At 55.2% G+C, this 14211-nt stretch overlaps 1 protein-coding gene across 1 annotated transcript; it reads right to left on the bottom strand.

The window, feature by feature from the left end:
* Positions 1–2320: 2320 nt before the first annotated feature.
* On the bottom strand, positions 2321–13418 carry EMWEY_00000840 (hypothetical protein, conserved; the record flags this gene model as incomplete). The annotated part of the gene is made up of 6 exons (XM_013478571.1): positions 2321–5776; positions 5927–6874; positions 7018–7497; positions 7602–11888; positions 12076–12372; positions 12711–13418. 6 exons carry the CDS (start codon positions 13416–13418, stop codon positions 2321–2323), a joined length of 10176 nt encoding a protein of 3391 aa, XP_013334025.1.
* Positions 13419–14211: the final 793 nt, after the last annotated feature.

Genomic DNA, 14211 nt, shown 5'->3' on the forward strand with positions numbered 1-14211 from the left:
CCCGTTCGGTTGCCCACTGTACAGATGCAACCTGTTTGATGCATTCCGTCGTGTTGATCACCAGTTCCGATAGTGCTCCCCTGGGATTGCTCGAGATGTTTGCGCGTAGGGTTGACTCGCGTGCTGCTGTTGTGTGTACATTAGTAGTTGGTGGTGTGTTGTATCTTTCCGACCTTCGCACGTTTTTCGCGAACGTGTGATGTTCCTATTCATATTCCGTATCACTTGTTGTCATTCCTCTTGTCCGACATAGTCGGGGCGTTTGTCACCTGCTTTGTTGTGGAATGTGTGATCATCTTGCTCAACATGAGCTTCGTTTCTACTCTTTTGGACATCCTTGTTTGCACACATGCAACTGAGGTTTACCGTCCCTAGTTGCCGGGTCTGTTTTGTCATTTGACCGAACGTGCAGTTCTGGACCCTGCATCTTTGCCGTTCCGTTCGTTCGTAACTATCAAGTGACCCTCGCCCTCTTGTGGGCGTCCTTCGAGATAGCCGTCAGCTTATCTCTTTCTGGCGATGCGTCTCCAACAGACTGTTGTCCCCAACCCTTTTTGAAACAGTTTTGCCTTTTTCTTTCTAGGCCTGATGTTAGTGGCTTCTGCTCTTTCCTTTAGAATAATTTCGTCACGCGTTCGGCTGACATTGTGTAGTTTGTGCCACTTCCTTTTGCAGCAGTCTTCTTTGCACAGCTGCAGCCAACCAGGAGGCGTAGGCAGAGCAGTGCAGAAAGGAGAAAGGAACTTGCAAAGGAGCAGGGAAGTGGGCAAGAGTAATTAAAAAAAATGATGGAAAGGTGCCCTCAGCGTGTCGCACAAAACCTGCACCTCTTTTTGCAGAGGGTGGACTCCGCTTTATGCACTCACACCTCCTCGGTGATTCCTCTTTATAGCTGAGGCGTAGTAAGTCTATTAAAATGTTTTTCAAGACGCTTGGCCGACGAAGCCTCGAGCTGAGCACGTGCATATCTGGACACCACACTATAGAACAGACTCCGAGTCATGGGGCTTTGCGAGCCCATTCGAAGAAACAGCATGCTTCTACAACCTGATACGTATTTTACTGAATTGAAGGGAAAGGATAAATGTGCAAAACACCCGTGCATCTGTGAGCAGGTCACTTAGTGTTTTCGTCTGCTTTGGGGCAGTTTGCATTTCATTAGTGCGCAAACATGTATGTGTGTGTAACTGTACATTTTTATGCATGAATATGCAGGCTATTTCCTGGTGCATGCTGACCCGCATTCATATTTGCATGCGTGCGGGAGGAATGGCTTCTGTTGCCCCTGCTCTTTTTTTTCCGTCTGGAGCAGTGTACCCAGTGTGCCTGCGTGCCGGGAAAAATATACATGTTTGTCCATGCAGATGTTGCATCACTGTCTGCCTGTTCTCGTGAAAACGCACCTCATGTAGGGTTGTAGGACTGAGGTGTCTTCAACCTCTACTGTGAAGTCTTTGGCAATCGGGAAGAAGAACATTGTTCCTTTGCACTTTCCTTCGGCATAACTACTTATCCGGAAGGTACTCACGGTCACACCCTGATACATGTTACACGTTCGCTAGATGTCCGTCTGGCAGAAGCCGCTGCAAACTGCAAGGATTCATTTTCACCCTGCTTGAATGAAGGCGAACCCACATCTCCAGACGCTCAAGCCGTTGGTTGCAGCTGCTCGCTCTGAACTGCAACAGAAGATGAAGTTACAAGCGGATATACGCTGTTCAGTAAACGAAATTCACTCCCCGTTCGGAAGTCGGTGAGATCAGCGCCTCGCCTTACATGCATAGCCAGGTATAGGCGTGCATACCTCACTGGAAATGCTCTCTATTTCGCTTGTCTTAACGTTTTTGCGTTCGGCCTAACCCCAAAAGCTAAGTAGTCGGCATCAAAGTTGATTCATTTAAACTGCAGAGCTGTGGGAGTTGAGCTTCAGCTTTAGGCGACCCAGGAAACAAAGGAAGCCTCTATAAGCTCTGTGTCGCGGCTGCTTAACTACGCTGAAAAAGTCTGCCAAGAAGAGGTATGTCAAGTTCTTGCGTACCGATATGAGCAGTTTCGCAGGATCATGAAATGCAAGTATACGAAAGAGGCTATCCAATTGTGCGCAGATATATATAATATGCGTATATACATATATATAAGCTAAACGCACAGACATTTATATACCTAATATTGAAGCAAGCTAGCATATAAGCAAATAATCACATGAAAAAATGCGTGAGTGCGCTCTGAAGCCGCTCTTGAGGCATACAGGAGCATGCTACCCGTGGATCTTCCATTGATGATGCAGCATTGCTGCATCATTGCTACGGTTCCGGAAATTTCACTTCTGTATCACCCTTCTCTCTTGTCGAAGCTGGCCGTCTTCTGAAGAGCAGCCTGAGACAGAGACACTGGAGAGCCCAGACAGCGTGAAGTCCGAGCCATCTTCTGTGGCCTCTGATGCAGGGGAACTTGAAGGCCTTCTTTCGGCAAGGAACACTTGGTCACCGCTGCCGGTTGAAATTCTTACATATGTCAGGGATGACACCTCCCCTTCTGCTGCTGCTGGTACCGCTGTTGCCACTGCCTCTGCAGCTGAGCGCCTTCTCTCCGGTAGCCGCTCCAGTTCCCCGGTTGATGTACCTCTACTGCTCCCTCTGCTGCTGGCACTGCTGCTGCGGTGAGTGCCCCTTTTGTCAGGCACTGGAGGAAATGACGGCGTCTCCCGCTTTGGCGAGCACGCAGCCGCAGCAGGTGCTGCTGTAACCACACCTGTCCAGGGTTGCCGCGACAGCAACTCCTGTGCACTGTGCTGCTGGGATTTCTGCTGCTGCTGCTGCTGCTGCTGCTGCTGCTGCTGCTGCTTCCCGTGTCTTGAGCTAACCCGCATCTGGGAAGTTGGCGCAGAAGCTTCATCTTCAGATATTTCTGCTGTTTCTGCTTCTGCTGCTGTTTCCGATGCCCTTCCGCTCGCCGCTGCACTACGTGCGTGGCAACCCTGCGGCACTAGACTTTGCTGCACAGCTATCCGAGGAGAAGCGCTACTCAACAAGGGAACCTGCTGCAGCATGCCGCAAGCGCGTCCGTCTGGATTGCTGCTGCCTCTATTGCAGCTGTTTCTGCAACGCCTCTGTGGGTTCTTGCCGCCACTTCTACTACTGCCATTGCTGCCGCTGCTGTTGCTATTATGAGCAAAAGGACTATCTGTGGGTAGCGAAAAGCCGCCATCCTCTTGCTCATGGAGTGCAGCAACATATTTTGGCGAATGCAGCCCTGGGTCGTTGCCACTCTTCCGTTCCTTCTGACGCTGCAGGAGATCCACTGCAGCATAGTCGGTATCACCTGATACTGCTTCTCCTGCTACTCGGGTTGCAGCAGCATTGTTATTCGGTTCGCTTATACGCGAAAGGGAAATTTCCTTCCGCAGGACCAGCTGTTGCAGCTTACGATCTGCTGCAGATGCCGCTGCCACCTCTGCACCCTCTCTTGGTTCAACTGCCGTGTCCGCGCCTGTATTTGCAGCTTCTGCGCCCGTCAAAGGCGGCGTCTTTTTCTGTGAGCGCCGAGCAGCAGCGGCGCAGCGCAGCACAAGCCGGTGGAGGCCAGCAACAAATGCTTCTAGGAAAGCGATGTCCTCTTGCTGCAATGCGCTTAGAGACACGCCGCTGACGGACAGGTACATGGGGCTTGTCGCGCAGTCCTGCTGTTGTTGTTGCTCCTGCTGCTGGGGAACGTGTGCACTCGAATGATCTCGCAGGGCCAAAGCATCCATCAGCTGCTGCACCGTCGGCGCCGTGGGGCAAATTGCAGCACCTGAGTCTTCTTCTGCTTCTTGATCGGAGGTCTGCATGTGGGAAAGTGAAGAGTTGGAGAGGGCTTTGCTGCTAAGCAAATCGCCTGTGCGGCTGCTCCCCTCGTAGCTACCGCTGCTGCTGCTGTTGCTGCTGTTGCTGCTGCTGCTAAGGTCTCCGCTGCAGTGGAAACTAAAGAAGCGCGCATATCCTCTGACAGTCATCAAGACAAACTCGCTAAGCTGCGCCACGCGACTGTCTGATTCTTGGTGTTGTTGCTGTTGCTGCTGCAGCATGCGCTGCTCCTCTTGAATATGTGCGTAAACGGTTTGCAGAAGGCCTCGTTCCATTGCAAGACTTTGCCGAAGCAGTGCATGCTGATCACCATGATGCTGCAGAACCTTGTCAGCAGGTGGCCCATGATGCTCTTCCAGCTGCTGCAGCAGCAGTTCCTCCTGCTGCTTCTCAGGTTCCACTTCACCACCAGTAACGCCTTCTTTGTGCTGGTGCTCAGTCCATGCTGCCTCCTCAGGAGGAATTTGTGACACCTGCCCATGCCGATGTTGCGCCTTCGGCGCCTGCTGCCTCAGGAGAAAAGTGTGCTTCTCTAGGCGCCGCTGCAGCTCCTCCTGCTCACGTGCCGTTCGCTCCTGGGCGGCTTGCTGCAGCAGCAGCTGTTGCTGCTTATCGTGCAGTGTCCCCTGCTGCAGCTTCAGCTCAGCCTGCGCCGCCTCGAGCTGCTGCCGCTCGATCCGCAGCTTCTTCTCTCGCCGCTGCAGCTCTGCTGCTTGCTGTTTTATGGATTGCTGCAGCAATTGCTGCATGCTTTTCAACGTCGCTACCTCGTCTCCAAGCGTCTGCTTGGATTCCACGTCATCTGTCTGATGTTGCTCCTGCTCCTGGTGCAATTGCTGTTCCTGCTGCAGCTGTTGCAGTTTCAGGCGGGCTGAAGAAAGCTCATCTGTCTTCTGCAGCAGCTGACGAGTTTTCGTATGCAACTCATCACGAAGACTCGCAAGCTCGCGCCGGAGCAGCTGCTCTTGTCCCTGATCTGTTCGTTGGTGCTGTTGCTGCACGAAGAGACCTTCCGTGACAGGAGGAGAACAGTTGATTAGATCGGGGTCAGCAAGTGCTTGTTGCGGTGCGATGAATGAGCCAAGGCGAGTGCTGTCGCTGCTGCTGTTACTGCTGCCTGCTGCAGTCGTCACCTCCTCCTCCCTTGTGTCGGTAATAAAACGCTGCAACAGCAGCAGCTGCTGCTGCAGCTGGTAGAGTTGCTCTAATGTCTGGAAAACAACAGGGGAAGTTGGGCTGGAGCGGTCATCTGGGTGCTGCTCCTTTTCCGCACTCTGTTCCGTTTGGATTTGCTTCAGCTGAGTATCTAGCAGCGCGCAGCAACTGAGGGTTCGTTCTGCATGCATAAACGCATCACTCATGTGTTGCTGCAGCAGCTGCTGTTGTTCGGCAGTATCCTTGTTCGGCTGCATAACTTGCTGCTGCGTCTGCTTCTCGCCTCGCTCCTCCAGCGCCTGTAGTCGCTGCTTCGATTCGGCAAGCTGTAGCTGCAGCTGCATTGCCGTGGACACCTGCTTCTGCAGCTCTGCTTCCAGCTTCTGCCGCTGCTGCACCATCTGTTCCTCCTGCTGCTGCTGCCGCAGCAGCTGGTGCTGCAGCTGCGAGCTCACGGCGTCTCGTTCACACCTGTGCTGCTTCTCTTTCTGTTGGAGGTTCCGGCACTGCTGTCGCAGATGTTGTAGCTCAACAGTGTACTGCTGCTGCTGTCGCTGCTGCTGTTGTTGTAGCTCCTTGCAGTCGCGCTGCGCTTGTGCTATCTCCCGTGCTGCCTGCTGCTGCTGCTGATCCAGTTGCTGCTGCAGAGCCTGCAGTTGCTCTTGCTGTTGCACGTAGCTGCTCCTGGCTTTTTCCTGCTGCTGCTGAGCATCCAGCAGCTTCTCCTGCAGCTCCACGTTAGCCTGCTGCAGCTTTATTATCTCTCTGTATTGCTCCTGAGGACCGCAAGCACCAGCCGCAAAGGAAACAACCCATGAAGTAGTAGCAGCAGGCTGGAAAAACTAACTACATAGCTGTTGAGGGTTGCCTGCGCTGTAGCAGTTGATGAAATCTCACACAGGCAAGCACCTGGATGTGATGCTGACCTGCTGCAGCTCCTGCTTTGCTGGCGGCGTGCCGCCTGCTGAAGTCCCCTGCTCGTGCTGTTTCTGCTGCTGCTGCTGCTGCCTCCTGCTGCACTGCTCCTGCTCCAGCTCCCGGCGGAGATGTACAATCCCTTCCTCGCGAACAGCCAGCTGCTTCCGTTGCATCTCTAGCTCCTCCAGCTGCTGCTGCAGTAGCTGCTGCTGCTGCTGCAAGGCCTGTTGCTGCTGCAGCTGTTTTTCGGCGAGCTCTTTCTCACAATCCACCAGTCGCTGTTGCTGCTGGTCGATATCACTTTGCCGCTGCTTCAAAAGCTGCTCCTGCAACCTCAGCTGCTGCTGTTGAACCTCTCGCTCACGGCCAAGGCGTTCCGCTTCCCGGTTCTGCTGCTGCGCCTGAGCAGCAATACGACGCTGTTGAATTTCTGCTTGCTGGCGCACTTCGCTGGCTGCGCGCTGCTGCTGCTGGAGGTCCTCTTGCTGCCGTCGCAGGCCTTCCTTCACCTTCTCCAGGTCTTTTTCGCTCTGGTTCAAGCACCGTCTTCGTTCTTCCAGCGCGTGTTGCTCCTGCAACAACAGCAGTTGCTGTTTCTGCATTTCGGATTCTCGCCTGTTCACCGAGTGCCGCTGCTCTTGCAGCTCTAGCTGCTGGCGTTGCACTTCCTGCTGCTGCAGGTGCAGTTGTTGCTGCTGTTGCTGCACATCCTGCTGCTCCTGCTGTAGCTTCTCGCTTAGTGCGTCGAACTCGCGCTGCTGTTGCTGCAGGTGGAGCCTGTCCTCATCAAGTTGTCTATATTCCCGTTGCAGCAACGACTGCTGTTTCTGCTGCTGCTGCAGCAGGCGCTGCTGCTCGTCATGCAGAATTCGCTGCTCTTGCCGCAGCTGCTGCTCTGCCCTACGGAATCGTTGTTGTTGTTGCTGCTGCTCCTCTTTAGCGGAGTCTTGTTCAGCCTGAAACGCAGTAGAGACGGACAGAAGCAAGCTGGTCGCCGCGGTTCCGCAGACACACGCAGCAGCCTCTCCCTTGATGCTACCACTGCATCTGCAGCAGCACCAGCAACAGGAAGAGCAGCAGTAGGAATGCAACAACTCACTAGAAGCTCCCTCAAACGAGTTGACAGCCGGGAGATAGTCTCTTCTGCGTCTCTCTGGTGCTCTTGTAGTTCTGAGTGCAGCCGTTGCTGCTGCTGCTCGTGCTTTTGTTGTTGCAAACGCAAATGCTGCAGCTCCTCTTCTTGATTGCGCACCTGCAACTCGCGCTCTTGGAGCTGCTGCTGTAGAGTCCTCTGTTGCTGCTGCATCCATTGCTCCCGCTGCTGCAGTTGCTGCTTGTCAGCTTGCAGCAGGAGCAGAGCCGTGTCGATGTAGCGTGTCTTGGAGTGCTGCTGGTTTTCCTGCTGCACTCGTTTCAGTTGCTGCTGCAGCTGCTGCTGCATCACCTGCTGTTGCTGCGCCTGCCAAAGCTGCTGCTGCTCCTGTAGCTGTCTCTGCTGTTGCGTCTGCAGTAACTGTTTCTGATCCTGCACCTGCAGACGCGAAACCTGCTTCTGGCCAACAACGAAGAGATAGAGACACTGCCACACCTGCGTCGACAACACAGGAAAGGCAGTTCCAGGGGGTTGCAGCATGTGCAGCAGTACGCGGCAGCAGGTGTAGCAACAGACAGGAAACTCCTCACCTGCTGCAGCAGCCAAGAAATAAGACGGCGATCTGGAAGCAACAACGAGGGGACGAGAGGAACATCAGGTAGCTTGCTGCCGCTTTGCTGCAACAACTGCAGCAGTTGCTGCAGATGATGCTGCTGGTCGTTGGGAGACAGACCCTTCAAAAGGTCGTTGAACAGAGACCGCAGCTGCTGCAACATTTCTCTACATGCAGCTACAGCAGCAAGGCCTCTGCGGGCTGCCGAATATGCCTCTGCCTTAGCGGATTTTGCTGCTGCCACCGCATGCTGCTGCAGTTGCTGCAGTTGCTGCAGCTGCTGCTCAGTGTCGGTGAGTTTCTTTTGCTGTCTATGAAGCTGCTGTTCTGTCTCCTGCCGTTGCTTCTGGGCTAGCACAAGCTCCTGTTGCAGCAGCAGATCATGCTGCAAGACCCGCTGCACTTCTGCACTGCTCAGCAGCTGTGTATGCGGAACAGTTGGTGCAGCAGCAGCACTAAATGCCGCCGTGGCTGCTGCCCCTGCACCTCCGTCTCCCATCGCAGGCACGCGGACGTAGGTTCCGTGCGCATGCAAAGGGCAGGAGCAAGGCTGCAGCCAGCGAGGCAGCAGCAGCCGCTGCTCCTTCTTAAGGAGGGACGTATCCCACATCAGGCCCCTGCACTGGTCCCCAGCAGCTAAGGAGCCGCCAAGCTTCTCAGCAGCAACGGCAGCAGCAGATGTAGTGTTCACTGCCGCGCCCTTCATCGCAACTGTCTCTGTTAGTGCAGCTTGCGCAGCATGCATACAGGCAAAGAAGCCGCCGCATGCACAGCAAACCAGCCGGCAGCCACCTCCTGCAGCAGTTGCTGCCAGCACTGCAACAAAAGCCAGTGCAGCTTCCTTTTGCAGATCCAGAAGGTGTTCCTGCTTTTGCACCTGCCCCTGCTTCGTGGTTTCGATGTCCTCGTCGCCCGGTGACGCCGCAGCATTTGGGCTGCGCTTTGCTGCTCGGCCCCTTCTTCCCTGCTGCAGATGCTGCTGACTGGTAGCGCGCTGTGCAGTTGTTGCAAACGGTGCAGAAGATGCTGCGTCGTGCTGCTGCTGTTGCATATGTTGCTGGCGGTGGAAGCGCGGAGGAGGTGCCGCAGGATCTGCGATGCCGTCGACCTCCTTCAGCAGATCGACAAATTCTTCTACTGGATGTACGGAAACCGCATGCTTGTGCTGCTGATGTTGCCACTGCTTCTGATTCTGCTGCTTCAGCAGCCTGCGCATGTAGCGGCTTGTAGGTGAGCTCATTGCCAACGAAGACTCGCTGTCCTGTAATTGGTGCTGCTGCTTCTGCTGCAATGCTCCTTTGGGTCGGCGCCTTGCACGATATGTGAAGTTCCCTCTTAGCTGAAGCCCGTCGCCTCCAGTGCTGCTGCTGCTGCTGCTCCGGGTGCTGCTCTGATGGCTTTGTTGCTGCGTTGGTGTGCGAGATCGCCCCCTTTGAAGCGTGCCTGCATCGGCACAATCGCCGGCAGCATGGAGCAGAGAACGATGCAGCCTTTGGCGCCTCCTACAGCAGCGGCACGAGCATCGGTCTCCATCAGCAGCGCTTGCTGCAGCTGCAGCTGCTGATGATGATAAGGAACGCCTTCTTCGGGTAGGCATCATTTTTGGCTGCACCCAAGAAATGCTTCGACGACCTCTCAGCCGCGCCGTGCTGCTACTTATGCTGCTGCTGCTGCTGCTGCGATTGCCGCTACTGCTGCCGTCATTAGCTCGGTGACAACAAACAGAGGGCGCGCCTAACCCTTCACTTTTGTTCTCTACAGCTGGTGCACCTAAGGAGCCCTGCTCTGCATCCTGCTCCTGTTGCTGCTTCTCTAGCTGCTCCTCCTGCAACAAGTCTGCCGGGTTTACCTGGGTCTGTGCATCAAGTGTGTCAACAGGGGAACCAGCAACAGCTGCTGCTAATGCTGCTGCTGCTGATGTATCTGACCCACCTCCCACTGGCTTGCTCCTGTTGCACTGTATCTTCACGCTGCGGTGCTGCTGCAAAGGCGTTTGGGTCTCGGCCTCACAGGTTCTCACCTTTGTCGATCCCCCTCCTGCTCCTACTGTTGCAGCAGAACTTGCCTGCTGCTGCTGCAGCAATGGTTCCAGAAGCGACAACTCTGTCTGAGACTCCGAAGTGGAGACGTCTGCCATGAGGTGCGGCAATTCGGTTTGGGTTGCCTGCTGCTGCAGTAGCGGCTGTTGCTGCTGTTCCGTTGTCTGCACTGCAACAGAGGTCATCTCCAGCTTAGCCGTCTGCTGCGTCTGTGCTGCAATTGCACGGTTTTTGCTCAACTCAAGGACCGCCTCATAGTGTTCCCTTTGCTGCTGCAGCGCTGATTCCGCTGTTTCAAGTTGGCACTTCAGCTGTTGTAGCTCTTGCTGCTGTTGCTCGTAATGCTGTTGTTCCGTCTCCTTCTGTTGTTGCAGCTGCTGCTGTGCCTCACGGGACTCCAGCAGCTGCACTTGTGCTACTTTCAACTCCCGTTGCACCGTCTCTGCCCGTTCGCTCTCTGCTTCCTGCAGCGGCAGCAGCAGATCACACGCTCCAGACGAATCATGTACGAAAATGTCAGTAGCAGCAAAAGCAACAACAGCAACAACTACAGAGGCAGCAGCGACAGCAACAGCAGCAATAGCAGCATAGCGGTGCAACACCTTGGCCTTTCTGAGCTCTTGGTGCTCTGTCTGCCACTCCTGCTCCTTTTGCTGCCACTCCTGTTGCAGCTGTTTCTGTTCCCGCAGCTGAAGCTGCAGCCGGCCAAGCTCCTCCTGAAGTTGCTCAAGTTCCTGGTGCTGCCTTTGACTTTCAGAAGGACCTCCACTTCGCGATGGCTCGCCCTCCGTCTGCACGCCCACTGTAGCAACCTCTGGAACTTGCTGCTTCTGCTTTTCGGGCTCGTTCAACGTCTCGAGATCTACAGCTTCAAGTGCTTCTGATAACTGCTTTCTCCGCTGCACCTGCTGCTGCCAAAGGAGCAGCGCCGCTGCCTGATGCTCTTCAGCGCTGTCAGCAACCGCCTCGAGATCAGGCCCGCTGCTGCTCCGGCGGCTGTTGCTGCTAATGCTGCTGCGGTCATTGCTGCTGCTGTTGCTGCTCTTGCTGCGCAACGGCAGCCTCGCCTTTTCTTCACGGTTGGGAGAAGTGGATCGCGCTCTCCGGCGTCTTGGAACCCACTGCTGCTGTCGCTGTTGCTGCAGCTTGTCCATATAGGACGACAAGCTCAACGTAAGCTCTTTGTTGAGTGGCTGCTCTTGCAATGAGCATAATAGCTCGTTAAGGTTCTCGCGCAGCTCTGCGTCTCCCGCTGCCGAGGACTGCTGCAGAGAGTTGTTGATGCTGCTGGTGCTACGCTCGTCGCTGCTGCCAACGTGATGCAGCCGCTGCAGCACGAGCTGCAGGAGCCGGCGAATCCATTGAGAAAGCTGAGCGTTGACAGATACAAGGGATCTCACTTCCTGCTGCAGTGTCTCTACGTTTGCAACCTGTTGCTGTTGCTCTTCATGCTGCTGTTGCTGCTGCTGGGGGTCCTCTCGTTGCTGACCCTCCTGTAGGTGCTGTTGCCCATCGCAGCGCTGCTGCAGTAGGCGAATAGCAGCAACAAATCGGTCCCTTTCCGCAAGCAGCTGCCGTTGCTGTTGCTGTTGCTCCGCCAGCTGCTGCGTTAGGTCGGCCTGATGCTGCTGCTGCTCATCCTCTTGTTGCTGGTGCCGCCGCTGTTGCTCCTGGTACATTTGTATCTGCTGGCGTGCTTCTTGCAGCTCAGCTTTGGTCTGCTGTAATTCACGATAATGCTGCTCTTTCTCTTGTTGCACTTGCTGCAGTTGCTCAAGCTGCTGCTGCAACTGCTGCTCGTACTGCTCAGCTGCCAGCTGCCGCTCGAGCTGCAGCAACGCAGCAATGCCGTCCGATTCTCCCCCTCCTCCAGCTGCAGCAGTAACAGCGGCAGGCCCCACTGCTACGGCTGCGGCGGCGTTGCGGCGATACTCTGCTGCTTCTTCCTGAAGTTCCTCATTTCGCTGCTGGAGCAGATCGACTTGTTGCCGTTGCTCCTCCAGTTGCTGCTGCACCTCGTGACGAATGCGCTGCTGCTGCGCGAGCTGCTGCTGCAGCCGCACGTTGCTCTGCTGTTGCTGTTGCAGAGATTGCTGCAGGGTACTTCGCACCTCAGTAGCAGCAGCGTGCTGCTGCTGCAGCTCTGCGAGCTGCTGCTGTAAGGAAGAAGCCAGCTGTTGCAGCACCTGCGTCTGTCGCTGGCTCTCCGTCGCTTCCGCTTCTGCCTGCAGCAGCAAACCACAGCAGCAGCACCTCGACACAGCAACAGCGCTCAGCCAAGTACAGAAGCAGCAGCTATCAGCACAGGTTTTTCCTCCGCAGCAGCAGCCCGCTGCAGAAGCAGCAATTGCAGACGACAGCAGCAGTACTGCAGCAACGCCAGGAACATCCCTACAGCGAACCAGAGCACACCTCAGCCATCCGTGCAAACGCCTGCTGCAGCTGCTGTTGCAGGGCTGCTGCTGCCGCTCTGCTCTGCGCCCTGAAGCTGTCGAGTGCGGTAGCAAGGCCCCTGAGCTGCTGGTCCTTTTGCAGCAACTGCTGCTGCAGCCTGTGGGTTTGCGTTTGCTGCACATCCACGCCAACGCCTAGATGTGGTAACAGGAACTGCTGCTGCTGCTGCTGTTGTTCGTGTTGCTGACGCAGTTGCAGTAGTTCCCTTCGCGCCTCAGCTAGCTCCATCTGCAGCTGCTGCCGCTGCTCTCTCTCCTGACAAGCAACCAAAGCAAAGACAACTCTCGAAACCTAGACGCTCAACCCCAAGTTACCTGTTTCATGTGCCGCTCTTTGTTTCTAACTGCTGTTCAGCAGGCTCAGCAAGCTTGTGTTGGCCTCCGTATGTCTCTGTCTCCCCGTATTCGTTATTGCTACTGCTGCCCTGGCTGCTGCCGCTACTGCTGCTTCTACCGCTGCTCTACCTATCTGTGTGATGCTATCTGTGGCATTCTGCACAAGTATATCTGGCGTCTCCTCCTCTTTCCTCCCTTTCTGTTTATCCGCCTGTGCTCGTCTGCTTTCTTCTTTTCTCTCATCAGCTGCCGCCTTACGAAGTTGAGTGCAGCATCTTTTGCTGCAGCTGCAACCTGCAGCAGTGCCATCTGCTCCTTCAGCCCGCCGGGGTCATTCACTACTCCTGCACTGGCGGCACCAACAGCCGTTGCAGCGTTTCCTGCAACTGCGGCTGTTGTTGCCGCATCCTTCATGTCCGCATGGCTACCCGACGCTGCAACGACAGCAGGAGTACCTGCTGCCGCTGCATCTTGTTCAACGCGTGGCGGTTGCACCAGAATAAGATCCAGTTTGGGCTGCTGTTGCCCCTGCTGTTGCTGATTCTGCTTGCCATGATTGTATAGCAGCACTTCTTGTGGCCATTGCTGTTGTGGCTGTATTGGATGCTTCTGCTGTAGCTGTTGTTGCTGTTGTTGCGACTGCTGCGGCGTTAAATGGAGCGGAAGCTGGGGAGGGGCACCTGTAAAAACAGCGGCAGATTCACTGTCGTGTTTATCAGCAGCGGCAGTAGCAACATCAGCAGAAAGGCCTGTGCTGCTGCGGCGTTCCGTGCGGGGAGTGCTGCTCGGAGTTGATATGCCACAGTCTACTGGGAGAGGCCTCTCAACTTGCTGCACTGCAGCAGCAAGTTGCTGCTCCTCCTCATCGCCGCTATCGAGGTAGGAATGGGAAGCAACACCTGCTGCTGCTTCTGTAGCAGCGGCAACATGGGGGGGATGCCCATCCGTGGGCCAGGGTGGCCCCATCTGCCGTGCTGGAGCGAACTGTCTGGGCTCAGTTCAACCGGCGTTGCACGTGACAGAAGCTGCAGCATCTCCGCGGCTCATGCTTTAGTGTCTGCTGCTGCTGGTGCTGCATCTAGGACTGCTGTGGTGAGGTTTGCAGCACCGAGGCAACAGCAGCAGCATACACGCAGGCGAGCTGGTGCTGCTGCTGTTGTGGCTTATTCTGTTATTTCTGTTGCTGCTGTTGTATCGACAGCAAACTAATGACATTAGACAGCCTGGCTAGCTACAGGGTTTACTGCTCTAAGGCCCTCTGTGAGGGCTTAGGGGCGCAGCAGAGGAGTCCTTGCAGCTGCATGCCTGTGATATATGATGAAATTCACAAGTGAAAACCTCCTTAATCATGAAAAGGATATTTTAACACGGCAAACAAACGCTCGAATCCAGGAAGAAACAAACAGTTGGGGATCAGCAGCAGCTGAGCCCCCCGGGGTTGTGGTTGGGGGTAGTCGCAGCTACAAGAACACGGAAGGGAAGGGCGCACTGCAAATGAAATCAGTTAATAGTAAGTAATGAATAAATTTAACACATTTGAAAATGAACAAACCACACCCATAATAATTAGCGCTTGGTCGAAGAGAGGCCCCCTGCAGTAGACAAGGCAGAACGCCCAAGGGGAGAAAGCCTCTTCTTGCAGCGACGGAGAAATTCAGAAAGTGTTGAAATGAAGCAGAAGTTCATAAGCCGATTACCAGCAGCCGTCCACCACCCCTGCAGTGTGTTTCAGCGGACGCTCCATCCTGGCTGTCGTACA

This window comes from Eimeria maxima, genomic scaffold (genome assembly GCF_000499605.1).
Source record: "Eimeria maxima Weybridge genomic scaffold, Emw_scaff5, whole genome shotgun sequence".
NCBI lineage: Eukaryota > Apicomplexa > Conoidasida > Eucoccidiorida > Eimeriidae > Eimeria > Eimeria maxima.